At 49.5% G+C, this 26461-nt stretch overlaps 1 protein-coding gene across 4 annotated transcripts; it reads right to left on the reverse strand.

The window, feature by feature from the left end:
• Positions 1-1145: 1145 nt before the first annotated feature.
• LOC121096869 (GEM interacting protein) lies at positions 1146-26384 on the reverse strand. Of its 4 annotated transcripts, none has more exons than XM_040613443.1 (22): positions 23853-26384; positions 22369-22506; positions 13033-13126; positions 12871-12946; positions 11873-11936; positions 10935-11060; positions 10569-10633; positions 10051-10161; positions 9740-9820; positions 9235-9423; positions 8978-9115; positions 8346-8536; positions 7755-7876; positions 7421-7507; positions 7177-7275; positions 6952-7091; positions 6483-6566; positions 6264-6401; positions 5960-6156; positions 5191-5485; positions 3513-3633; positions 1146-3001 (listed from the first exon to the last, which is right to left on the reverse strand). In XM_040613443.1, the coding sequence occupies exons 1-22, from the start codon at positions 24091-24093 to the stop codon at positions 2505-2507; spliced, it is 3294 nt and encodes a 1097-aa protein (XP_040469377.1). In that variant the 5' UTR covers positions 24094-26384; the 3' UTR covers positions 1146-2504. The 4 variants fall into 4 exon arrangements, with proteins under 4 accessions (XP_040469377.1, XP_040469376.1, XP_040469379.1 ...); XM_040613442.1 differs by having other exon boundaries at positions 6483-6671; XM_040613445.1 differs by lacking the exons at positions 22369-22506; positions 23853-26384 and adding exons at positions 19156-19246; positions 19337-19661 and having other exon boundaries at positions 6483-6671.
• Between the last annotated feature and the right edge of the window lie 77 nt (positions 26385-26461).

Below are 26461 nucleotides of genomic sequence, written 5' to 3' on the forward strand. Positions count from 1 at the left end.
GAAGACCCGGGGCATCTAATTTACTTAATGACAGGAGGAGTGAATGAAGCTCAGAAGCACAGCGACTGGCTGAGGTGAGCTGGTTGCTTTGTGCTCTGAATTCACATGGAATTCATGTTGGCTGATTGAAAAAAATAAATAATCTGGCCACGAGAAATTGGTTTTGTGGTTATCTGGCTGATAAAAGGTTTGGTGAGAGGGCTGGTGTGGCTTTGTGTACCCATCCCACGGACCGTGCTGCCGTCCTCCGTGGCGTGTATCCATCCCACGGACCGCGCTGCCGTCCTCCGTGGCGTGTATCCATCCCACGGACCGCGCTGCCGTCCTTCGTGGCGCAGCTGTGAGCTGGAGGGTCTGCAACCATCTGTGTAAGGTGCTGTTGTGGCAACGATCTCCTGTGCTCCTGCTTGGAGTTGGGAAATAAGGTTATCCCTCGTTAGTGCTTTACGGGGCTGTTGCCGTTCCTCTGCCGTACCTAAATCCAGCTGAGCCCATTCAGAAGATGCAGCCCCAAGGAGGTGAGAGGAACTGAGGAAATGATGCTTCCTTCCCTGCCAACTTTCTTCTTAAACTCATCACTTCCGTCTCTCAAACCAAGCCATCTTACCTGCAGCTGGATGATGGGAAATTCCTATCCCAAGCAGGAGGACAGATGTTTTGGACCCTGTACCAGAGCTCCCCCAATGTGAGCAGGACCTGGCAGCCACACAGTGTAGCTTTGGCAGCTCCTACGCTCAACACACCACGAGCTCTGCAGAAAGCAGCGAGTAACAAGGAGTTACAAGGTAAGAGCGAGCGTGTTTTCTCTAATAGCCATTTGTACCGCTGGAAGGAAAAGCGGAGGGCAGGGGTGAGTGGCAGGAGTTGCGCTGCGCGAGCCCCTAACACTTCTAACACGCGGGATGGATCTCCTGTTTAACAACTTAAATGTACGGCAGGAAAAGGAAACCAGGGCTCTCACCGGGGATATGATTCCAGCTCTGCTGGTTCCTCAAGTTGGCAATTCTTGTGCGCAAGCATTGCCTTTGTTTTATCATGACCTGAGCGTGCTCAGCGCTGTTAATAATAGTCCAGGAAGTGTTTACTTAAGGCTTCCCTGGTCACACTTAACAAACACAAGGTGAGCTTATAATAAAACACCCAGTAATTTATTACCAAAGTTATACCGTAAAAGATAATTTAGTATTCAAGAATTTAAAGCACTGTATTAACAAATATACATCACTCCAGAGATGGAAACTCCCTTAGTCTGGACTGTACAAATACTCAGAATAGATCCTTAGCCTTTCTTTTACAACCTTGATAAGAAACAGGACCAAAACATAGTCTGTTGATGAGTCGAAAGAAATTTGTAGATTGCTTAACCTCTCGAGCTGTTTGGGGGAAGTGTCATGTTTTCCTTTAGCGTTTCGCTCTCGTGTCTTTGCACGTCTCCTGGTGTCTTTGCAGCAGGTGGTCATCGCAGAAACCTGCCCTAGCGCAGAAGCTTTACCGGTGTCATCTGCGTTTCACGCGGCGCACACAAGCGAACACCACAGCAGTCTGCAGCACTGCCGATGCTCTAATGCAAAGCTGCTCCTGGGAGTGAGCAGGATCGGAAGCCTGTCTTCTGCATGCATGCATGTATCACGAGATGGCACTACAGGACAGAGTTCCCCGCGTCCTCATGTTAAAATTTGCTGGACAGAAAATCCCCTCCAAGGAGGCAGAAGGGAGCACTGGGGTAACCCAGTTGTAAGGGAGATGGAGACCTGGCAAGTCAGAGCAAGACACAAGAAATCTTCTTATCTGCTGGGCTTCAGGGCTTTGCCTTCTTCACAACAGCAGCAGCTTCCCATGGAGGTATTACAGAAGCTCAGTGTGCTCTGGGGGAAAGAGAATGTTCTAGAGAAACGGGGTCTGGCTCGGAGTACGGCAGTGTCTGGTCCATTCCCTGTACGGGATGGCTTTGGGCGGACTAGCAAGTTGAAGCTCCGACAATGGAAGCAAAAGGATGCAGAGTACATGAGCTTTGCCTGTGTACCCTGTTCTATCACACTCAAAAAGTGAGTTACACTCAAAAATGCTGTGGAATAAAAATGACCAAAAATCAGTGCTTGTTGCAGCTGCTGGAAAATGACCATTTGGGAATGTTTTGTGCCCAAATGTCTTAGATTTCAGTTGCCTCCCTCCTGGCTACATCTTTCTAGCCAGGCTACATCTTTCCTCTACTTTGCACATTCATCCTTTGTGCAAAGCGGGGTGGATTCCAGAGAGCGCCATTTAGCTTGCTTCTTATCACTCATATGGCTTTAATTAATAAAAAGCAAATAAATCCTGGGTTAGCTCGGAGCCCAGGTAGTTTACAGCAGGTGCCTCTTCTCTAGCCCGCGTGGTAAATACAAATCTGATGTTATTGTCACCCCATTGCTGTTCCTTGGTCCCGCAGGCGGGGGATTTCAGTCCTCTCTCCCTTTCCATTGCTATTATCTGTCCCCCTTAGGGTTGTTGGTTTTTTTTTTTTCCTATAGGTATGTCCCTGGGTTGAGGTCCTCTGCTTTCTCAGTAGCTCCCATGCTCTCCAGAGAAGGCTCAGGAGATGCAGAAGTGTCATTGACTTTAAACTTTGAGACAATCCTGGCCGTTTCCTGCGTGATCTCAAAATGTCTGAGGTTCTGTCTCGTTCCCGAGTGGTGCTTGAGTGTGCTCATGTCAGTCAAGATGGTCCTGCTGCTGGTGCTGTCCTCCAGGACATCCTTTGCCGTGGAGCTGCTGTCAGTCAGATTGCCTTCTGCACCAGACTCTGTTGCCATATTGGCTAACGTGGTAGTCCTCAAGGGCAAACTGGCAGACTTGGGAATGACTGGTTTCGTTTTTGCCTGCGTTCGGATATATTTTATGGGCTGTCGGCTGAAATGGCACCTGGGCTGGGTCCCTAGGACCGTATCTGAATCGCTGTCTGGCTTTTCCTGCACAGAGTCCTCCAGGTCCTGCAGCTCAGAGCTAGCGCTTGTATTCATCTCTGGACAAAAAAAATTGAGACGGTAATCTTAGAACAGCGAGCCAAAGTGACTGGGACAAACCATTTGGGATGATGATGTCTTTTCCTGTTGGAAAGGACACCCAAATCCCTCCTGCATCAACAGAGTAAACCACCTCCCTCTAACAGCTTCATTAACCGGCGCTAATAGCAAGGTATTCATTTGAAAGGGGGAGAAGAGATGAATCAGGGTTATATTCTTAAAGCTCTCCTCAAGGCATTAGAGCCAGGAGAGCTGGCGGAGATGGCTGTGGACTGGAGAGCTGAGGCAGCAGCAGGGAAAAGCCCTTTGGGAGAACAGCAAGAATTTGTTTGGGACTTCACGTGAGCTACACGGCGGCCGTTTGACACCAAGACGGAGCAGCACGCCAAAGGGGGCCCGGCTACGCTTCCTCTGCTGTGTAACAACGTGGAGGCAGGCAGGCAGGAGGTGTGAAAAGCAGCAGCCATAGCACAAAACCTATAACGGCACCACGATGGCAACTCGATTTACCTGGAGCATCCACGCTGCACAGACTGTGGGCTCCCTCCAGAGTCAGCTCGTTGGCGGCTTCCCTGCAAGGCGAGTTATCAGAGACACAGTTCACACTTAAACCGTGCTTGGAGGAGAAATTCTGTGGGGGAAAAGCCACGAGTATGAACACACAAGGCTCTTATATGAAGATATGAAGACACTGTCCCATTTTACCCCAACTTCTGGCAGAGCCAAGCGAATGGAGGCAACTGCTTGAGCTGAAAGTGCCTTGATCTACCTTAGATCATCCATAATGCTTGGGCGAATAGGGAAGGAGTTTCCACAGGGCAGGGCCACGCGAGCAAGTTACGGGTTGAGACCTGCCAACTCCAGCATCCACACTGGCAGACCACAACTGCCACAAAACTCACCCCAGAAAGTGGCTGCTGCTTTCTGCACAGCAGCAGTGTGCCGACACGGATTCCCATGTCCTGCAGGATGCTGAAATATTCTCACAAATATTTCCCCAAACGGGGAAAGCCCGTTTGGAACCAAGAAAGGGGAAATGCCAGAAACCAAGCTGCTAACTGGAGCACAGGAATTACGCTCAAATGCAATGGGAGTGCTTGGGAGCTGTAGCTAGCATAGAACCGCTGAGTTTGCACAAGGATCAGGTCACCTGGGGGTGCTCCAGGAGCTGGATTTATTCCTGGCAAAATGAGAGTGCCCTCAGAAGCAGCTCCCCCCTTTAAAGGTTTGTAACACCTCCTGTAGAATTCAGTCATTCTGCACAAGTAGGTAAAAACGGCTTTGAAAACAGTCAAAGGCAATAGTTGTGCATATCCCAAAGTGCTTTCAGTGAAGGTTTATTAACCCTGTAGGATTTCTGCACACAAGGAGTGAATTGTGTCTACCCTGGTGATTTTTATTTCAACTCTAAGCATCGTTATTCTAATTTCTGCCTCCTCAGTCAGCTGGACCTGCAGAGAAAGCAGCATTACTACGTGTCAGACATAGCCAGCATCACTGCAGACACACGGTCTTGCCTGGAAGTGTCCATGACTCAAAAGCAGGAGGCAGAGAATCCCCAAACCCAGATCCCACTCCCTTTGGCTTAACTTTAGGAAAGCTGTTTCCTCTTTCTTGCTTATCAAACAACTGCAAAAAGGGAAAAAAAAAACAACAACACACCGCGTCCCAGCTCAGGGATGCTACACCCCTTCGTGTTTTTCAAGTGCTGTTGTGAAATACGGTGAGGGAAGAGCAGTGAAGCTTGGGAGGAACGCAGAAGGCTTAGCAGTGGGGTGGGCAAACGGGGGTCAGGGTCCACAGCACCACTCAGGGATGCAGCAGAGCCCTGTAGGGCCTTAGGTGCATGTAGCTGCTTCTGAAGTCGCCGAGCTGTTCACAGAGAGAAACGTCCCAAGCAATTTACTATGGAGAACCCCGTAAGTGTCATTTCCAGAATGACTGGGGTCTCAAATGTGGAGCAAAACCTCTATCCAGAGTGGTCTGAGAAGCTGCTGAGTGATCTGTGACTTATTTTTTCTGTTTCTCCTACTCTATGTGCAACAGGCTCTCTGCTCCTTCCTCTTGCAATAACCCTCTGATAGGAAACAGTTTTGTTAGCTGTGAAAAAAAGTTCTTTAATCAACAGTCCACCTTCCTGCCTCTACAGCAGGGTCAGTAAGCCCAGCTCGGTGTCTGGGAGCTCTACCTCTAGAGTTATGGTCTGGTCTGTGCTTGGGCTCTGAGGTCCTTCATCCTTCTCTGTCGATGCTTCTTGCGAAGAATTTTCACATCCAAGGGATAAGGATGAAGGCAGATCATCCATCCCAAACACCCTTTCGTAGTTCTGAATGAGAAATTCCACAATCTGGGCTTGATACCCAGAGTCAACCAGGCATGACATGGAGACGTCGCTCCCTGAGCCCGGCCGGATCAGAGTTGGCCCAAATACTATGCCCAGGTTGTTTGGGGACATCTTGTTCTCTTCGTATTTCTCTGCCACCCTGGGGAAGGGAAACGGGACCGTTAGGGGCTTCCCAGCTCACAGCCCAAATGCACTGAGCAGACAGATGGAGTGCACCAAACCCCCATAGGAGGGAGAGGAACCCTGTCTTCTTCCATGGGGAACAGAGCTCTGGTCTGTACAGGGAAACTGGAGGAAAATCTTGGAAGCTGCCTGGGTGGTCTGGATGGTGCAGCCCTGATAAGGATGGGTGTTTCTTGGGACCTGGCTTCAGAGCTGGGTTGAGATGGGCTGCATTCGTGTTATTCCTTGACCTCTCGCTCTGTGCTTTGTAAAGCATTATCAGGAAGGACCTTCTGGCCCTTCTTGGTCATTAAGACTTTCTCCTAATTGCTGCAAGATGTTTTTTTCTGTGAATGAATTTTTCAGCCTTCCTCAACACCCGCTGGGCTCCACAAGGATCTCCCAAGGTTGGACCTGACGCTAACAGCGTGAGAGCCACCGTGCTCCTCACCTGTACAGGTGTGCGATAAGGTGCCGCAGAGTGTTGTAGTTGCTTCCAGGCAATTTGCTCAGCAACTCCTTCATGCTCTGGATGGGGTCAGAAGCCAAGCCTGTCCCGTCCAGCTTCTCCTCCCCAGGTTTTTGCAAATCTTTGGCAAGCGCAATGAGGTCATCGTAGAGCTGAGACAGCAGCACCGGCACTGAAAGCTGCAGCGAGAGGGAAGAAAAAGAGCATGTTACTTCATCCTGCTGCTCCAGCACCAAGGGATGCCGTCAGCCAAGAGCTGCCCTCTCTGCAGAGGTTTGGTACCCACTTCCTTCAGGAAATGCTTCAGGACCCCCGTGATGTCATGAGGGGAGTGCTCGGAGAGCTCGACCAGGCTCCGGCCGTTCTCGAACGCCTGGCACAGCTTCTCCACCCGTGCTTTAGATCCACTTATCCGGTAGATCCCCTGTGTGGTTCAGAGGGGGAGAGGTCAGGAATTTTGGGTGCAGAGAAGAGAAGAAGGAAGAAAGAATAACCGACTGTTCACCTGCACCCCGAGGGCCCGGGCTTCGATTTCTGAGGTGCATTTCACCACTATGAAGGGAACTTCTTCTGGGAAATCTCGAGGCACCTGCGTGAAGTCAATGCCAAAAAGAGGTGCACGGTTGGGCAGCTTCTTGTGGCCGCAGGTGATGAGCAGGTTCTCAAGACACTTCTTGTGGCAGGCCAGGCAGCACTGAAAGAGCAGAACCGACCCAGCTCACGGTCTGGTTGTGGTCCACCCCCTGCAGTAGTGCCTGAACTTGAAGAACATCTCCTGTTCCCTCAACCACCAAAACCCCCAAGAGGGTTGTTGCAGGCAAGTGGCAGCTGGTGGCTTACTCAAGAACAGCAAAATCCGCTTGGGGTCATTCCGGGGAAGAGAAAGCGGAGAACCCATTCCTGCAGACCTTCGGTGGGACGAGGGTCGCCCCAGGCTCCCACGCGAGGTATCTGCAATGACATCTAGCCCTCACCTCCTCGCACTCAAAGCCGCTGACCATGAAGGTGTCGCACTCCCTGCACTTGGACGGTCCCCGCAGCTTCCGAAGCCGGTGAGTCTGCGCCGCGCTGGAGAGGAGGATGTTCTTAAACTGCTGCTGGGATGTGCCATTTTCTGTGGAAACAGCATTAAAGCGTGAAAAGGAAGCAATACGTCAGCACAGTTTCCACCTCGAGAGTCAACTACGTGCATGGCTTACCATTTTCAAAAGTCTGCAAGGAATCTCTCTCTTCAAAATCATCGGAGGAGGACATGGTGCCAGTGGATGGAGCTTTCGACAATTTCCTGTTGGAGTTTCCTTAAGAAGAGAGAAAATTTAAAATTTATAATTACATTTAAAATGTAAACAGCCGTTCTTGTCCTCACGATGTGCAGAGATGGTCAGCGTAGGCTGTATTCCCAGTTTAGGGTTTCGGGCAACGTTAGGCAACTGGGGCTCTCACCTGGGCTAGAACTGGGAGAATCCAGGGACCGGGATTCACAGCTTCCACCAAGGCTTTCTGTGTCACTGCAGAGGGATCTGTTCGCGCCTGCAGAAGTTGGACACGCTGACAGATCCCCCCAAGTGCTCTTGGGATGCTTCGACATGGGTTTGAAGCCCAAGCCAAGCTCTCAAGAAAACCTGTAAATACTCTTCGATAGTTTCTCCCAGTCTGAGCAAAGCCTTAAGCGCTGCCCTAAGAACCTGAGAACTTCTCCCACCTCTTTGGCTACTAATCTATATTAAACTACAGTGACCTGAGAGAAAATCGGGTTGTTTTTATTAATTCAACCTACTCTGTTCGCTGTTTGTGGAGAACTGCTTTCTGGAGGTATCTTCTGGCATGCTGGCATCCTTTGCTGCGGAAGAGGGTCCTGTGTAATGCAATGCCACCTTCTTTTTGCTGCTGGGAGGGGACCTGGGAAGGGGATTGCAAACAATTTTCCAGCAGTGAAGAGCATCAGATGACAGATATTGCATCACTGAGCTGCCTCGTGAGCACCCGAGGCAAAGCACCTTCCCAGGGCTTAGAGGGGTGCACCAAGTTTTCAAGGAGACGCTGGCAAAACACTTGTACAAAACGAGGAAAACAAATTTGTTCAATATAATTTCATCTTTTCAAGCTGCAGGAGCGATTTAGAAATTGTGGATTTAGTGCCCACATGAGAGGAGTGATCTGCATCTTTATAGAGATCTGCTCAAAAAGATCCTAACGTCTGATGCTGCGGGTTTTTCTGTAAGTAGCAATCGCAGCGCTGCCATGTGGCTAGTGACTTTATAAATGGGTTTAAAACCCTTTTTTTTCTTCTATACACTACAGATTCCTGACCTTTCAGCTAGGATGTGAATTTTCCATGGGTTTTGTTGGTTTTGTTTTTTTTTTTTACCTCTGCCCTCCAGAAGCGAGCGGCTCAAATTCAAACACTTCCACGTGAATGTCTTTCTTCTGCAGAGCCTGGATGAATTCCAGGTATTTCTCACCCGCTTTGTACGGCTTGCAGACCTCTGACAGGTACTGGTATCCCACTGGAATCTGTTCTGACTGAGTCTGCCGCTGCTTGAACATCCTTAAAGTGACCTTACAGGGGAAAGAAAACAAAAAACCTCACTGCTAGTCAAAGCCCAGGTGCTTTGTCCCCCCTTGGATCCCTCAGTCGTTCACCAGTCTTTGGTTTTTCATTACCCAAACTCAATTACCTGCGCTAATGCTTAACAGGTCAGGTAAAAATTATTTGTCACTGTTTCTTGTTCTAGGATTTCTGCCCCCCCCCCCCCCCCCCCTAGACTTTTTCTATGGAGATCTGTGTCTTTAAAGCAGCGGTAATTGAAAATTTGAGGGTTTTTGATAGCAAGTTGGCTGCAAAGCAGTGTCCGGAGCCCCCCCCTAATTTCAGCTGCTTGAGAACGGTGAGTTATAGGGTGGTTCAACAGAGAAATGCTGAAGAGGTGAGAGATCTTATCCCAGACAGCAATTTTCCTGAAACGAGCGTTAGCAGAGAAATTATAAGACTAGACGTACCCACGTCAGCACCTCATCCCCTTGGTAAATGAGCTTCCGGATGTGGGAGACGATCCGGGCTCGCACTTTCTCCAGTTCTTGTCGCCGAAAATTGGCGTCGCTGATGCACGTCTTGTAGAAAGCTTCTGTCTCCTGAACCTGTGAGCAACCCAGAAACAGAGCGGAGGAGGAGAAAGTCACCAGGACGGCTGGGGAGATGCCATAACGCCGCATGTGGGGCGGCTGGAAAGACCAGCAGCCTGAGCTCAGCTCGTCACCTTGGCTTGTGCCTCCTCACACGAACGGCGCCGCTTCTCCAGCTGCTTGTTGGCGCTGCCAGGGTGGGTGATGGCGGTGCTTTGGTATTCATCCTCTGCCTTGGCACTCAGCTGCTTGGCTTTCTCCAGCTCCTCGCAGCGCTGTATGTATTGCAGGCGGGACTTGCGCAGGGTTGACAGGGATTCATTCTGCAGTAGGAAAGGGGGACAGGCTGAGGAAGCTTGGCAAGGCGGTGGGAAGGACAAGTCACAGCTTTTCCGTAAGGAAAGAGCTCGGTTCCAATGGATATTACCATTCCAATGGACATCAGCGTTCTTTGCCCCCCTCCCCCCGAAGTTTGGAAGCAGGAATGCTGCCTGCACTCCCCCTTTGCACCCTTCAAAATTGTGTTCTATAGCAGGATGCATGTTACTTTATTAATTACTGCTTGGTCCTAAATGTTTATTTTCAGCAATTTGTGCCATGACTGGCATAAAGTGCAGAGCCCGTCCATCAGTCTCTTACCATTCTCTTTTGCTCCTTTGTCCACTGATCCTTGAATTCTTTCCTCCATTTCTCAATTTCATTTTTCTTGGCTGACAGAGGCTGTAGAGGAATAACAGCATGGCAACAGTTCCTCATGGGGCAGGAAAAAGTATCTGACATTGGAAAGCAATCCTTGCAAGATGCCTCTTTTTCCCTTGGATTCCGCATGCGTTTTCTCCTCTTATCCCCTCCCTCCACTCAGACCAGGATAAATCACTTCCTTAGGTCCTTGCAATGCTCCCACCTAATCTTTCAGCAAATTTTGTCTGATCCCTGGAGAAACACCGTACCTGGTAGAATTCCTTCTGTTGGAGCAATCCTGCAGTCTCAGTAGCTGAATTTCCAATCTTTATGTCGTGTTCCAGCACCATAGCATACAGCGTGCGAAGAGGCATGTTGTGCTGCAGAAACCAAAAAAAAAAAAAAAAAAAAGATCTAAAATGATGGATAATCACTGCAACCTCCCTAAATTAAAGAGCTGTTGGGAGCTACGCCCAAGATCTATCACCAAAAGGTGGGGAGCACCTACGCTGGTTGAATGAGGGGGGGTTATTTCAGACAACACAGCAGGTTTATCCCTCCAATTTTCCAATCATTTCCTGAATTTTGAAGACAAAAGGAATTGTCCCGATACCGAGAGGCGTAGGAATGGGTTTGGAGGAATATTTGCTGTAGGGCTTAAGCTGGACCCTATAAGCAGTTCACGTGTGTGGACAGCCTCGTGGTTGCTCCACATAGGACTCCCATCCTCCTCCTCCTCCTCCGGGATCCCCATGCAGCGAGGCAGGAATGTCACAAGGATCCCTACCTGTTGGAGGATGGCGTTTCGTCCCGATTCTGCTATCTTCACCATCCCTTTGGCAAACTCTGTCTCTGTAAAAGGGCAGAGCGGATTTGGGTCGGGTAAACCGGGACAACAGACACCAGAATCCCGGTCGCAGCGGTGGGTTTGTCAAAGCCAGAGGGGATTCCAGTCAATTGGATCATTCAGGGAAGAAGAAATTCCAACTCCATGCCTTTATCTTCAGGCAAAAGCAACTACAAGGGTTGCTGTTTGGCCAGTTTGTCACTGCTGTATTTTTACTTGCAACTGTGTGTCTTTGGCTGTGATTTTAAAAAAAAATAAATATAGAAAATTGTACGGACTTCCAGCTGGTTCTGTGCACAGACTCACCGTAACTCAGGCGTTTCTCAATCCAGCTGAGAAGCTCTTTGACATATTTACACCACATTTTGGCATATTCGAGGGCTGCGTCGATGCCACCTTCGCATTTTATCAGCATTTCATCTGCCTCCTGAACTGCAACAAAATAAATCCAGGTTCAGAACGGCTCTGGCTGATGGGCAGGTGCCCCAAGAATGGCAAAATTGGAGTTTCCAGAGTGGGTGCTGTGAAATACTCTGAAAACACCCCCAAAAAAAAGGTCTTCCACTGAACGTCATTATGGTCTGATTCACAGCAGCCCTGCCTGTGGAACCGTGCAAGTTCCAGGTAATTTAGACACGTATATTCCTCTGCCCTCCACTTTTAATTAAATATTTTATTAAAAAAAAAATAAATCTAAAAGTAAAGGACCTAATGGGTTACTGGGGAGTTGCAGGAAGTATTTTTGTTGTTTGGTGGAACCTGGTGTAGATTTATCATGCTGCAGTGAGCAAATCTAAATACACTTCAAGCTGAAATAGGTGAGAAAAGCAGTTTAGAACTTTTTTTTTTTTTTCTTCATAGGGACTTTATATGAAGAAAAACCAATTGTGTGTTGCATTTTCTGGTGCCAGCACAAGTACAGAGCTGGGGAGAATGTCATAGTGCTTCAGGATCTCCCAAGCTTCACTGGGTAGATTGTTACTGTGCTCCAAACCAGCAGACCTTTGGGAATTGATGTCTCAGTATTTAGAAATCCAGACCTCGTGAGAAGCTCCTTAATGAGATGTTAATTGCTGAACAGGGGAAGATCTGCGTGCTGGAGGAAGCAGCAGGATTATTGAGCTCAAACGGGCATCCACATCCTCGCTGGGCATCAGGCATTATCCATCAGTGGCGTTAGGAGGCTGCCAGCACCATTGCCAGGTGATTAACTAAGCATTCTCATTTTTAATTAGCAATGTTACCTGTTATGTCTGCTTGCACTTGCCTCTCTGAACTGGTTTTGCTCTTGCAGAAACTTTCACTCAACTGTCAGGGGAGAGGAGAATGCAAAAAAAAAAAAAAAAAAAAAAAAAAAGAAGAAGAAGAAGAGGAAAACGGTGAAAGAAAAATGAGTATTATAAGTATTCAGAAATTTAGAGAATTTTTTAAAAACAGACCGGCTGCAGCATGGATTTTGCTTAGTGAAGCAGCCCAGCCACGGTTCAAACAGCCAGAGATTTGACAGGGAAGGTAGCGCGGTGTGAACGGGAAACACGGAGGAAACGCATCGTTAAGGCAGAGGGCTCAAGGCTGGGAAAGGGCTCAAGGCTGGAAAAGGGATCAAGGCTGGAAAAGGGCTGCAGGACAGAATGCTGGCAGCTCTTACTTTACTCTAAATCATGAAATATTTGATGCTTATTTTTCAGTTTAGCTCACGGGATAATAGGATTACATGACAACAGTTGCTGCCGGAGAAAAATGAAGTTCCTAGCCCCTTAGCTTATACAGAAAAGTGTGAAATGAAGCTGATTATCCCCAAAAGTCCCATACTGCCCAAAGCAAGTGAAAAAACATTAAGTTCTATTTTGAAGGTCTTCTGTTGCTTAAGGCCAAATTTTTCAAGGTTTTCAACGCATGACTCTCAAATGTATTTCGGGTTTGCTGTCTTGTCTGATCTTTTTCTTAGCGTGAGGAACTTAAACCAGTGATTTACACATCTTGTTTTTCAGAAAAATAGAAATCCAAACAGTAAATGCCTGAATGTTCCCGATAAATATCATCTCTTCCATCACCACCTCCGTCACGGTGATGACCGACTGTTGTGAAGTTCTTTTCTGTCTATTCAAGAGCTGTAACTGCTTTTTTCAGATGATCACCCGAAAAACAATCTTAAAGACCTTGAATTTAACAACTTAGTCATGCACTTGGGCAATGGATATTGATAATTTCTTTAATAAAACAAATCTCTTTCTTTGCCTACCGGAATGACCTCTCTTTCTGTGGTCACATCTCCATCATCGGTGCCATCAGCATCGTTGGTGAACATGTCAACCGTCCTGTATAACAATAAAAAAAAATGCAATGGGATAAATTTGGGTTCCAAAGACCCAGAAAACTAGTTCAGCCCCATTTCTCTACATACGTGTTTCCAATTGAGATTTCTATGGCATCCAGGCTCCGGAATATCTCACTGTACCGCTTCCTATTTTCAGGTGCCCTCTCTTGGTTGTTGAGACCTGGAGTTGAAGAAGAAACCGTGTCACCGAAATGCCTGACCCAGCGCTCCCTGAGGTCAGCAGGATGGATCCCAGAGGTGCTGGGGAGCACGGCTGAGCCCCGTTGTCCTTGGAAGTTTGCAGGGAAGCAACACACCGTGGTGGCCCAGCAAGGTGGGTGAGGCCAAGGGCGAGATGGGATTCAAAGGAAAACGTGGGAGAACGGTAAATTCTTCCATCCTGGGGCAGAACTCCTAGAAAATGAGAATGTCCAGGGGGGACACCTGAACCTGATTTTCAGGGTTTGCAATTAGAAACTTTTATTGTAGCTGAGCTGAATTCTGAGCTGAAGTGGTGCCCCTGTCCTTAGCTGGGTGCTGGCAGACCGGAGGGGTTCATGGGGTGATGCTGCTTGCCCTGCACCTCGACCGATGCCGTGCACACATGCTGTACAGCCCCATCAGCACAACCGCGTGCACTGGGCACTGTGGGCATCGCTGCAATGCCTGGGCTGGGCTGTGCAGCAGAAGCTGCCTGCTCCTCCTGCATCACGTGCGTGCATGGCGCAACGTTTTACACGCAGGAACCATTTCTTGATATTATATGTGCTTATTTACGGCGATAATCTACACTATCAAATCCTATATCGCGCTCAGTCCCCAGCTGGTACAAATTATTGTGCGTGCAAAATATAAACGGGGCTTGCCCCTTGCTGCTGTGTGGTTCCATATGGGCTACGTGTGTGCAGCGCACAGTTGTGTGTGTAGCAGCGTGGAGGCGAGCAGATGTGTTTTACTCGGGGTTCTATTGATGCCATTCATCTTGCTTTCCACCCTGTCAGGTATTTGTCACTGAGGGCTGAAACTCCAATTGACTCGGGCTGAAAGTTGCTGGCCAAAAAAAAAAACCAAAACAAAACCCAAACCGAAAAAAACAAAAAGGAAAAGCATTTTAAAATACGAAACTGGGCACAGTTGGTAAAACCAAAAGAAAATGTTGCTCTTTGTCCCTTTGACATTCCAGGAAACAGGATGTGGTTGACCTAAATCTAGAGTTGCTTCACTGATAGCTGAGTTTGACAGTGAGCAAAGACTTGTAAATGTTGCTCAAATGATGTTTGGTAGAAAAGTCCATTTGTGTCTCGTGTGGTTACAGCTGCTTCTGGGCCCAGTGGTTTGGGTTTGCCACTCTCTAAAGATGTCAGTGCAAAGAAAGGACCTGAAGAGAGAAGTACAATTAAAAGAAAGATGGGGAAGTATCACGATTTTGTTCCTCAGAGCTCCTTGTTTGGTGTCAAAGGAGAGCGCGCTCTGAGAATGGTGCAGTTACAGCGTCCCAGCCGTGGACGTAACCGATCTGACCTGACCATCGGCTTAAAAATAGAAATAACCATGAAGAAGGCTGGTGGGCCACTGAAAGCCCACTTTCCCACGCTGTCAGCCCGGAGCAGCATGGGCCAGATGCCGCGTCCCCTTCCGCACCAAGAACTGAGCTGGGAATGCTCCTGGATTACTCGTCTTTGCTGAGCAAATAATCAAGATTTATGCTGGCCTTGATCTTTGAAAGTTTTCTGACCATTTTACTCTGAAGTGGAATGAGACACTGCAAATATGTGATGACATGCTTGGGTTTTCCACCACAAACCACTGAGGGCTGAAGGAACTGCCAGGAACTGCTCAGAACAGCCAGCCGCGCGTGGGGGACCTGGGGAAGGGACTCAGAAGCCCCAACGACGCGCAGAGAGAATGGGACGCTGAGCCCAGCACCTCTACTGCTTGGTCATGATAAATCAATGTTTCACACTCAGCGGTGACCTGGAGACGGGCCACGGGCAGTCTACCAAACATCTCATTCTGGTTTTTCTGTAAGGTGGTTCATCATCCAGGGTGCAGTAATTTGATTTGAATCCTAACTGCTCTTGGTTACTTGAGACGAGTGGGCGACAGCTTTAATTTCTCTTGTTTACCGCTCGCAGGGGATTGTACAACAGGAAGAAGTGACTCAACTCGAGCAGCACTGGTGGCGGGCAAAGTGAAACGTTCTGCTTTCGAAAGCAGCCGTCGTGAGGTGCTGCGAGAGAAGCAAGAGCCTCAGGGACTCACAAGCCTTTTGCTTCATCTCAATGCAATTAGAGAATCATGACAGAACGGTTTGGGTTGGAAGGGACGTTAACTATCTTGTTCCAACCCTCTGCCACGGGCAGGGACACCTTCTGCCAGACCAGGTTGCTCCAAGCCCCGTCCAGCCTGGCCTTGAACATTCCCAGGGAATGGGAATCCTTCCCAGGGATGGGGCATCCGCAGCTGCTCTGGGCAGCCTGTGCCAGCGCCTCGCCACCCTCACGGCGAGGAATTTCTTCCTCATATCCAGCCTAAATCTTCCCTCTTCCCATTTCAAGCCATTCCCCCTTGTCCTGTCACTACACGCTTCGTACAAAGCCCCTCTCCAGCTTTTCTGTGCGCGCCTTTAGACACGGTCAGGCTGCTATAGGGTCTCCCCACAGCTATAAAAGTTGGAAGGTGAAAAAATTGCACGTAAAAAAGTTTTCCTAGCCTTGCTGTAGCTGCTGTTGGCTGCATTCTCACAAATTTAAAAGCATGCTTTCCCTCTACACAACCCCTCTGTGATTCAGGAGCAGCAGCAATTGGTCCCATCTATTCAAAACCTTTCAAGGTCTGGGCCAAGTGATTCCTGTGCCTCATATGCATCTCATCAAGGAAATTAATTGCCTTGAATGTATTGCTTTTCATTGTCACAGCTGTCATCAGCCATCCGTCTGTTGGACACCTTCGGGATGTCCCTTCCTGATGAACTGTGCCCTCCTTGGTTGCCTATGGGCTAAATAATGCAAACATCTCTATAAGTTTCCCTGTACTGGGAGGAAAATGTAGAGCCTTGCAGAGGCTCCCATAAATACCCATAAACTAATTCATCTTTCAAATCCCGATGAAAGTGCTTTGCCTCGACCAGTGAGGACAGAGCATCCACTGGGATATAGGAGCACAGCCGCGGAGAGACGCCAACTTGGTCCTCGGTCCCTTCGCTATGACTCTGCAGCCTCTTTTACAAATGGACCCTTCCATTGAAAACCAGTTCTCTTACTGGGCAACCCGATGACAGCTGGGTTTTCAGCAGAAACCCCTTCCAGCATTGGCACCAGACCTGCATCCTAAGGGAGAGCATCTTGGCACGGCCGGCACTGGCGGTGGAGCAGGCCGGCTGCCACGTGGAGCTGTGCCTCATCCTCAGAAGGGCAAAACCATCCCCTCAAGCTGCATCACCAGCTTTCTGGAAAGCTCGCCTCCTTTCTCTGCCTTTTGTTATGGGGAGAACAATCCCCCACAGTGGTGGGCGGGCAGGTATTTTTAGCAGGAGAAGCTCTTGTTGTGCCGTTCAGCAGAAGCATCACTTCCCTTTCAGCCGCAGCTACCGTGAAATGGGGTAAGTGGCTAAAAACCCAAATTCGGCGTGGCGCCAGGGCCAAACCTCGGTATCACAAGCCTGTTCCCAGAAGCGCCTTCCCTTTCACCGCGCTCAGCCTTGCACTTTGCAACACGACATCGGAATTTTTCCGCCAGGGCAAATCTCCTCTTTTCTGAGTCGAAGGACTCACGCTGCTTGGCAGCAGCGGTGTTAAATCCCGTGCTTGCTAAGCCGCAGCACACTTTTAACCAAATTAGGCACAATTAAGTATGAAACTCTCAAATTGTCGGCTGCTGCTCCTGCCTGAAATCCTCCCTCTTTAACCAAGACACCCCTCAGTGAGACTCCAATGGCGGCTGGCAGCAAAGGGCGACACTCTAGCCGCCTGGAACAGCCTCTTCATCTATCGGGGGAAATAAAACTTTGGGAACAAAATAATCCAAGTTCCTGGACAACAGTTTTGCAAAACCTGGACCACTTCCCATCTGTCACTGATTTCTCATCTTCTCTTCCCCCTTCAGTGGAGCAAAGGCCATGGCAAAAACTGCATTTTCAAACCAGCTCATTTTTGAGGAGGTAGGAACCGCTACCAGACAGTGTGATCGCCCACAACTGACAGGAAATAATCGCCGGCTCAGATGTTTTAAAGAGCTGTATGTATTAACAAGGAGATTAATAAAATCTGGGGTGGAGGGGGAAGGAAAATTTTTCCACGTTGTACATCAATTTATTGAAAAAAGGTGTGCAGGCTGCAACCCTGCATGTCCCATGGCAGAAACTGAATGCAGGTGCGTTTGATTTGCAAACTAAACGAGGCGACTGCCTGCTTTGGAGGAAGATATTAGTAAAAGAGATTTGTCATGGTAGATGGTGGCCCTCTGTAGTTCTTAGTTACTAAACAAACTTGCTTTGTGAGTAAGAAAAGAGCCATTGCATCAATATTCTGTCTGGTCGTTCTTCAAAACTAAGAATAAGGTAAAACAAGGCAATGTTATTGATGGCAAGAAGAATTTCAACAGACGGCAAGGCACAGCAGATGCTTCCAGCACCAGGAAGCAGGAAAAAGACCTCCCAGTTAGCAACAGAATGATGAATCTAGGACGCTTATTGGCTAAAAAATAAGACTGGACAAAATCATTTCTACAGTCATCTTGGTTTTGCGAAAGAGCTGTCAGGTAAACCCCCCTGACAGCTGAGATTGTGTTGGTGAAAGGCTCTGTGGATATGGCACGCTCGGATTTCTCAAGGGCATTTGGCTTTTGCAGTCCTGTCATGTTCGGGATGGAATTCTTGGTCACATGTTAAAAACCATTTTGCTGACCGACCTAAAAATATATCTCATCGAGAGACGGGGTTGTTTCTAGAGGGACCTTGGAAGAAGATTCCTGCTCTTGGGTGGGTTTATGACATGGTCAGACCTCCACTGCATCTCTCCTCATTAGAGCTTGATGAGCCCAAGACTTGGCCAAGTCCAAGAGTCGAGCGGCCTCCGAAATGGTTGTGCTTCCACAGCAGCATGTAGCTGAGCACCCACAACCCAGGTGCAGATGTGGCACCACCAGGCTGGAATCCCCTGCCCTGAAAAGCAGAGATGGACCCCAAGGAGCCGTTGCCTAAGACGAGCCTCACGCCATGCCGTGGGAAGAGGCCCCCCCGAGCTCCAGGGACATGCAAAAGAGGAACATCGAGCAGCAACAGGCTCCGCTGGTGCCTCTGCACGCAATGGGGGCGATGAGCGTGTCAGCGGTGAGACCAGGGGTCGTGCGGACGCTGCTGGGGCTGCGGATGGCCTTGCAGTGCAGTGTCTAAACCAGCTCAGCTGATTGACGGAAGATGCCGCGACATCTTTTAATTACCCCCACATACGCCCCTGAGCTATACAAACTGTGCGTTAACGAACATCTTTTCTATTCTCACAACACAGACGTGACCAGACCCAGCTGCTGGAAGGCAAGGCGAAACAAAGAGGTTTCCAGCAACAGGGATAACGATGCACTTGAATGTGGCAGCAGGGAAAGGACTAATGTCACCTGCTGCGTTTCCTTGATTACAGAGCCAGCCCAGCGGGGTGGGGTGTTTGTTGTTTTGTTGGTTTTTTTCACCGTTCTCCAAAGCACCTGGGACTGGCCCCCTGTTGACCACAGGGCTCTGGAAGGAGGGGGTTGTGCTTTTGGGGGATAGAGACCCCTCTTAGACACTCGATTGGTAAGTGATACTCAGATTCAAACTGCTGATGTTCATAATTAAGGTTGTTCACCTTTGAGAACAAGGACTTCAGGCAAATTTTTGGTAGGGAGACTGGACCTGGTGATGTGCAAGTACCAGCATCGTGTGCTTCCAGCCTCTCTCTCGAGAACACTGCGCCTTCTGCCTCCTGAACAGGGGGCTTTGTGACCCTTCCTCTTACACAAGCCAACGTCCACTACAAATGCATCAAGAGAAAGACTCAGAGAGACCCGAACGGTTGGGATCTTCACACAAACCCCAGGCAGAGGAATGTACAGCTGTTTCCTAGCACCCCTCTTCCCCAGGTGGCTCACAGGCTGACCCGCACCACCTGCTGCATCATGCCCCAAAAGCTCACACTATGAACAGGATAAAAGGTTGTTTCAAACGCCGTCACCTACCACTCGGTTCTGGGTCTCCCATGGCTGAATCTTCCGTGTTTTGTTCAGAATCCCAAATTTCGATTGGATCAAACCCAGCTTTGAATCACGGCTGAATTAAGTCAAAGACAAATTCTGGGTCAGATCCAACAGGAAGGAGTTCTCCCAAGGTCCATCACAGCCGCCTGTGGAGACGACCTACCCAAAAGAAGTGGCAGAAGTGCCCGTCCGTGAGCGTGGTGGTTGTAGCCAAGTGGCTTCCTGCAGACACGCTTCCGTGTGAGGAAATCGTGCGGCGTACGTTTGTTTGATCATGCGATTTGCATAACTCAGATGTGTCTTGGTAAATAGCAAAGAAGGGGCCATTTCTGCCTCCTCCTGCCTCCGCTGCTTGCACTTATCGCAGCAGCCCTGGGATGTTGTTTTTTTTTTTTTTCTACCTGCAGAGCGCACGCTGCTTCCCAAGAACTGCCCGTGATTCCCAATGCACCAAGCAAACCGCTGAGAAAGTGCCAGCAACCAGGGGAAAGGGGCCGTGAGGTTAAAAGAAGTAAAACTAAAAAAAAAAAAAAAAAAAAAAAAAAAGAGGAAAGGACGAGTGTCCCAGGCAGCAGTGCCCCTTGCCTGAGACGCTGTTCCTCTGCTCTTTCCACCCACACATGGGTGTAACGGAGCCTTCTTGGAGACATCACAGCCCTCCGTGACCTCTGCTCGGCAAAACAAAACCCTAAACATCGGGGGGTTGGTTTCTTGTCGAAAACAAGCCCTGATTTTCGATGAGCTAGGAAAAAAGCTGTCGCTTGCCTCGAGATGGTTTACAGCCCAGGAGCATTTTCCAGAGGGGGATTGTAAGGCTTTAAATCTGACTGCCCCTCACGCTGGAGATGCGCTCCAGCTCATGAGCAATCGATTCACTGGCCGCAAGCGTGTAGCTGATGTTGCAGTCTTTAAAACTGGTGAATTTTGCCTTCAGTTTAGGAGCACTGATGGTGATTTAATGATGAAACTGCGCTACGGGACATAGAAAACATTTATTCAAAGATTAGAGATGGAAGTAAGCACAAAGTGAACTTCTGCAACTATTAGAGACACCGACAGCAAAGGTGTGATGGTCAACGAACAAACTTGTGCTCGGCTGTGAAGCTATCGATTTTTCTTCACTAAATAATGAGTAATTTAAAAAAAAAAAAGACTTTTTTTATGCAACCTAAAAATACGCCTGTGGCCCTGGACTCCCCAAATCAGCTTCCCTTTCCTTGTCTGCTGGAGACCCATGTAACGCTGCTAAATTTCTTCTGTGAAACTTCTCCCTGTGGTTGCACCCCAGAGGTCACGGCAAGGAACCCTACAGGCTCTGCTGCCCCCCTGGCTGCAGCAGCCCCCAGGTCCAGAGTTAACTCTCAGCTGACCCTTCTATCATTAACACTTGTTTCATTCACAAAAAAATAATCCTAGAATCTTCGAATTGCTGCTTCAGTGCCGAACGTTTCAGGCTCACATGAAGGTGGTGGCTCATGTGTGACCCTTTCTGCTTGGGCTCCAGAGGTAACGGCTGCCTTTTGGAAAGGAGCAGGAGAACGAGGGGAGCAAGAGAACTGGGATGCGCAACCACAGCATCGGCGTGATGAGTTTCTCCGGTCAAACCTTCCCTCGCCCATCTCTCAGGTTTGTCTCTTCGAGCAGTATAATTACAGGTACGTTCATTATAATTATTGTAGCCTGTTTGCAAATTTCAGGTACTGGTAAGTGCTATAAAAAGTGTTTTTCTAGAGCAAAGGGATTTATAGCCCAAAGGATTGCAACATTGTATGGCAACACCCCTCCACTTCTATTAAAAAAAGCTAATAAAAGTTAAGGTGAGGCTCCTTATTTACCAGGAATCTCACTCAGGATCCCAGTTCCTACCCTCTTCAGACCATTTCAGGGCATTCTTGTCGAATGAGTCTGTCCTTTTCTGGTGGGGTTTTCTTTGGAGGCTAAAGTGGAGATGGTAAACCCCAAAACTTTTTCTTTTGCAGGTCAGAAGCTCACAAAAGGGGAAAGTACAGGAATTTTTGAGAAATGGCCCATCTTCTGCTTCTGAGGTGACATGCCGTGATAGCAAACTCCTCTCAGCCTGGGGAAGCTACAGCAGCGGTCCCTGCGCTGGCCCGGGCAGTGGGATGGGCACGGATCGTGGCGCAGAAAGCTGCTTCGGCTGCTCTCCTGACACTGAGCTCCTCCAGCACAGCCCATTCCAAGGGGTGAATTTTTTTTTTTTTTAATTACTATTTTGGGCCAAGCACAATGGCAAGTTACTGTAGAGCCTTGGGACAATACACAGGAGCGGACCCCTACGAAGTCTCCTTACACTGCCCGTTCCGTCACTGCTGCTATTTTACACAGCAAATAATATTTTCACGCCGGCCAGGCTTTGGAAGGCAGGGGAGGAAAGGAACCAGAGCGACAGTGGTGGTGTGGTCAGAGCACTTTCCTCCCTTCCAGCTCCCTGCTGAGAGGTGGTCCCGGCTCCACTCCGGTAGGGACCACCCGTAGCGTGTTGAGGTGGGACCCTCAGTGTTTCCTCTTGGAGCTCATCAGGCCTCCAGGACAAAGGTCTGGAACCACTGCGCCTTCCTCCTGAGGAGCCTGGGACTAGGTTAAGGGGCTTCCACTAGATATAAGTAGATCTGAGCTCCCAGAAACCGACATGCAAAGCGGGGATGGGAAGAGCAGCAAGGATTCATCTCCAAACCGCCCAACCGAGGTGTTATCGCCCTCCGCCGCGCGCCAACAAGCAAATACGTGAAACATTTTGCACAGGGTTATACAGGATTTCAACGGGGAGAGAAGTCCCACCAGGCACCTGCTCGCTCCAACAGACACAACCGAGCCAAGAACAGCCCCCCCAGAGCCTCGTGTTCCCGTTCCTTGGGCTCACCATCCAAACGCAATGCGTCTTTATTATCAGAATACGCTTTGCCAGCAGGATCGCCAGCCTGGATAGCAAAGCTTCGCCTCTAAGCCTTTATCTCACTTTCACACATTTTCAAAGCCTTGTCTTCCCTAAAGATGGGACCTGGATACAAACAAGCCTTGACGGTCACAGACTTCTGCTCAGCTTCGGTGCTGATGTTGCTTTCCACGCACACGGCCAGCTGTGTCTGTGCTGAGCCCACCTAAAAGCTTCCCATCACCACTGAGCCCAGGGCAAGAACTACAGCGCTCGTCAGGTTCTCTAGGGTTAGGATTTACCGTCGATATTGGCGATAAGGGCTGCTACGGCAGGCTGGATGGCATCCCCGGTCAAAGCAGGACACGTGTTCAGGAAGGAGGAGATGGCTTGCAGTAAATCTGCCAGCTTGGCTTCCACAGAAGCTGAAGTAACTTCTCCTAAAATGAGGAAGGGGAGAAATTGTGATTTTTTTTTGCATGCATCAGCTCTTGTCCTCCCCTCTCCCAGGATGAGCTCACTGCCGCGCACCCAGTTCTTCCTTGATACTCCAGTTCTGCACAAAACAGAACGTAACGGCCGCTGAGCACCGCAGCATGCAGTGAGGATGGATGTGGCAATTGCCCGGTCCTTTGTCACCTGGGCCACCCCTCCCCAAGGCTCCACACTGCTTTTTGTCCGGGTTCTACACTGTGAGCCCTGGAGACAACCGTCCCTGCCTCCTGCTGAGGGAGCACACCCTGCCTTTGTGTCTTTCCATCCAAAGACCAACGAACCATCCAAAGATCAAGAGAAAAACACGGTCCCAAGCTGAGCACTGGGGAAGATGCTCGCCAAAAGCACCAGCCCGGGCAGGGGTAATTCCCACGTGCAGCCAGCATCACGTGGGGGCTTCTCGCGGAGCCAAGAGCGGCACCGCCACCGGGAGCTTGCTGGAGAAGCGTGGCCAACCCAAGTCACCCGGCATGCCCGGGGTAAGGTCATCACCATCACCTAGAGCTCTGGGTGGGGAGACTGGGATCACTGGGATCTCCGGATGCCTCGGTGGAGAGAGTGGCGTTCCTCCAGGAGATTCCTTCTTCCAGCAAGCAGCCGAAGGGGTTTTGTTAAGGCTGCCGCGCTGTGCGAGGTTTCTGGAGCAGCACTGTGCTTGTGGTAACTCTTTTTTTTTTCATCCTCAGTTTAATTTTATTAATTGGGCTCCAGCCTGGTGGATGTCCTGCAAATACAGAGGCTGGGGGAGGGGAGAGGAGGGCAGAGGGGGAAAGTGCCAGCACGCCAGCCGGGAAAGCACGGTGCTTCTGCTGGAGCACACGTCCAGGCTGTGACACAGGCTCAGCACCCTCCCCCCGCATCCAGAGCATCACCAGCCCCAGCCCCTCTTGGGCTGGTGGCGTTTGGAGTCCTTCCCAGTGACAAATCCCAGTTTTTTGGGGGGGAGAGGGGTGTCCTCACAGGCCCCCTTTCCTTGAGCCGGTTTAACTCACTTGGGTGTTGCTGTCAGTAGTACTTGATGTGATTTTGCATCGCTTTTTTTGGAGGAAACCCATGCACTCAGGTGGTTAAGTGCTCTGAAGTGTTACCCGTTGATGCAATTCATTACAGGAAAAGATGCTTGCATAATTAAATAGCTGTGCTGAGAGAAGCCACCCTAAATTGTCTGAGAGCCATCTAAATTCAGTGTTTTAAATAAGTAAAGCAGCAAGAATGACACAGGATCACTTCTGCTGAATGTAAAATCAGCTTGTAAGCAAATTAAAAAAAAAAAAAAATAAAATAAATTTACCTTTTCGGAAGAGCTCGCGGAAGTTCTGCAATTTCCTGCCGATGTTCCTCAGGTGTTTGGTGACGTAGAGCACCTCATTGGCCACGAGGTCCACGCGGCCGGCACGGTGGCCAGGGGCAGTGCTGGCCCTGGTTGCCGGCCCGTTCATGGTGAGCTGGAGCACCTGCCGTGGCACCTTCCCGAGTCCAGGGGGGCTGAGGTTGTTTCTCAGGTTTTTGGGTGAAGACCTCCAAAGCCCCATGGGCCGTGAGCACGGCTGTCGCTCTTTGGGAGGAGGAGAAGCAGCATTCTGCGAAAGCAACTGGAGATGCCAGACAAAACACTAAAAAAAAACCCCAAAACCAAAAACCCCTATAGAGGGTATGGGATGAATCCTGCTGCTCTCAGCGTTTATTCATTTTCTGACGCAGGAAAAATGTTTTCTGAGAAATGATCGATGCAAGTTTTAATTATCGAGTTTCTTTGCACCTTTTCCAGCAACTGGAGATGCCAGACAAAACACTAAAAAAAAAAACACCCAACCTATGGAGGGTATGGGATGAATCCTGCTGCTCTCACCATTTATTCATTTTCTGACGCAGGAGAGTTGCAACCACTGTTTTCTGAGAAATGACCGCCGCAAGTTTTAATTGTCGAGTTTCTTCGCATCTTTTCCAGCAAACGGAAACCTGACTTTAGGAGATTTTTTTCATAGCAACATAACAACAACCCCCTGGTGTCCATATGTGCCAGCGTCGCGTTTCGCCCTCTTGGTCACCATAACATCATCTGCAAGTAAAACCGTCGGCTTAGGTGTAGGGAACGTCTTCCCTCTCCTTCATTGTCCTTCCTCAGCCAAGACACAGACGAGGAAAAAGCCATCGCCTCTCGTGAGAAATGCCCAAGTACCGCAGCGTCGCGGTGTTTGCCGGTGAAACCAGTAAATCCAGGCGTTGGGTCGGGCGACGCTATGCGCAGCCTGCGTGGGATGCGTCTGCAACCTCGGGGTGTGTGGATCTTCCACATTCCTCATGGGGGTTGTGAAATTACTCACATCCCAGGCTACCTACCACATCGAATCCATCCTCCTTACCCAGCTGTCATTAACCCTCTGCTGCCTGAAGCCTGCGGACCGCCGCTGGGATTCCATGAGCGTCGGAGCATTTTATTCCTATGGAGCGGCCAGCCCCGTTGTAGGGAGGTTGTGTGACACAGGGAAAAGGCAAAGCAAGAATTCTGCAGCATGTTTGAAACAACAAATCTATCTGAAATGGATGCCCTGCACTGAAGGGCGTTTAGACGCTGCCCCAAGCATCCGAACACCCCCCGTTCTGTGACCCAGACACATAAATAATAAGCCCCTCGTGTGAAAGCAGAACAAAACGTCTTAACAGAGCCGTGCGATGCGTCCATCGGGGGGGGGTTTAATCTCCGGTGGAACTTGAGATGGAGAAATAATGGTTTAAATGGTTTTTGGGTGGGATTTTTCTGCTCCTGGCAGGCAGCACGGAGTTTCAATCCAAGGGGTAGGGCTGTTAAAAATCCCCATTTCACGTCGCTGGACTTGACCTGATTTCAGGCGCCGAGCATCCTTCCATCAACACCAGAGTTCTGCGGGGCCAGTTAATCCCAGGTGACAGCGTGGCCCGTTGCCTCCAGGTTCCTCATGTGTGATTTATAATTTCTTTTTTAAATACGGGCACCTGAGCTTTTGGAAGTTGCCTGAATTAAATGCAATTATGGTTTGATGGGTGCCCAGCAGCCAGTGCAGCCTCATGTCCCCAGCCGCTGCGTCCCCTGAAAGCGCTTTGGGGTTTTATTTGCACCAATTCATGCAGTGTCCGCGTGCCCAAGAGCATCCTGACGGCAGCGCCGCCTTCTCCCCAAAGCAGAGTCCCTCCCAACCACTGAATTTATGGGACTTCTCCCCCTTCCCGGCCTCCTGGCCAACCTGCTGGGCAAAGGGAGGGAGGATTAAATGAGAAAACAAGTTGAGTGGAGCCGACCTTGCGTGGCCTCTCCGTCCATCCTCAACGCACACTTTGCTTCCCAGGTCCTTCACGGAGCCGGCGAAGCTTTTCTGAATCCTCTGCTGGAGAACAGGGGACCGAACCCCAGCAAATGAATGGTCCTTTTCCCCTCCCCTCACTTTTCCAGCCCCTTGACCACCGGGAGCAGGATGATGCTGCGCAGCCAGATTCCTTCGTAAACGCGATTTTTGCCCACAGAGCGTCAGATGTTGGCGTACCAAAACTGGGTACCATTTGTCCCAAAGCATTTGGCTTGGGGAAGCAGGAAGGAGGAAGCGGAGGGACGGTTCCCGGCGAATGCGCTGCCCTGGCAGCCCACGATGGGTTTGGGATTCCGCTGGGATGGGACACAGCTTCCCCACGGATCGCTGCTGCCTGCAGTGCCAGGTGCTGCGCAGCACCAGGTGGCAACTGTGCTCAGCAGATAAAAAGAAAAAACGCAGGCAAAAAGAAAAAAAGCAGATAAAAAGAAAAAAAGCAGATAAAAAGAAAAAAGTGACAAAAAGAAAAAAAGCGGATGACAAGAAAAAGGTGGATAGAAAGAAAACAGATAAAAAGAAAAAAGCAGATGAAAAAGCAGATAAAGTGATAAAAAGAAAA

This window comes from Falco naumanni, chromosome 13, assembly GCF_017639655.2.
Source record: "Falco naumanni isolate bFalNau1 chromosome 13, bFalNau1.pat, whole genome shotgun sequence".
Classification (NCBI taxonomy): domain Eukaryota; kingdom Metazoa; phylum Chordata; class Aves; order Falconiformes; family Falconidae; genus Falco; species Falco naumanni.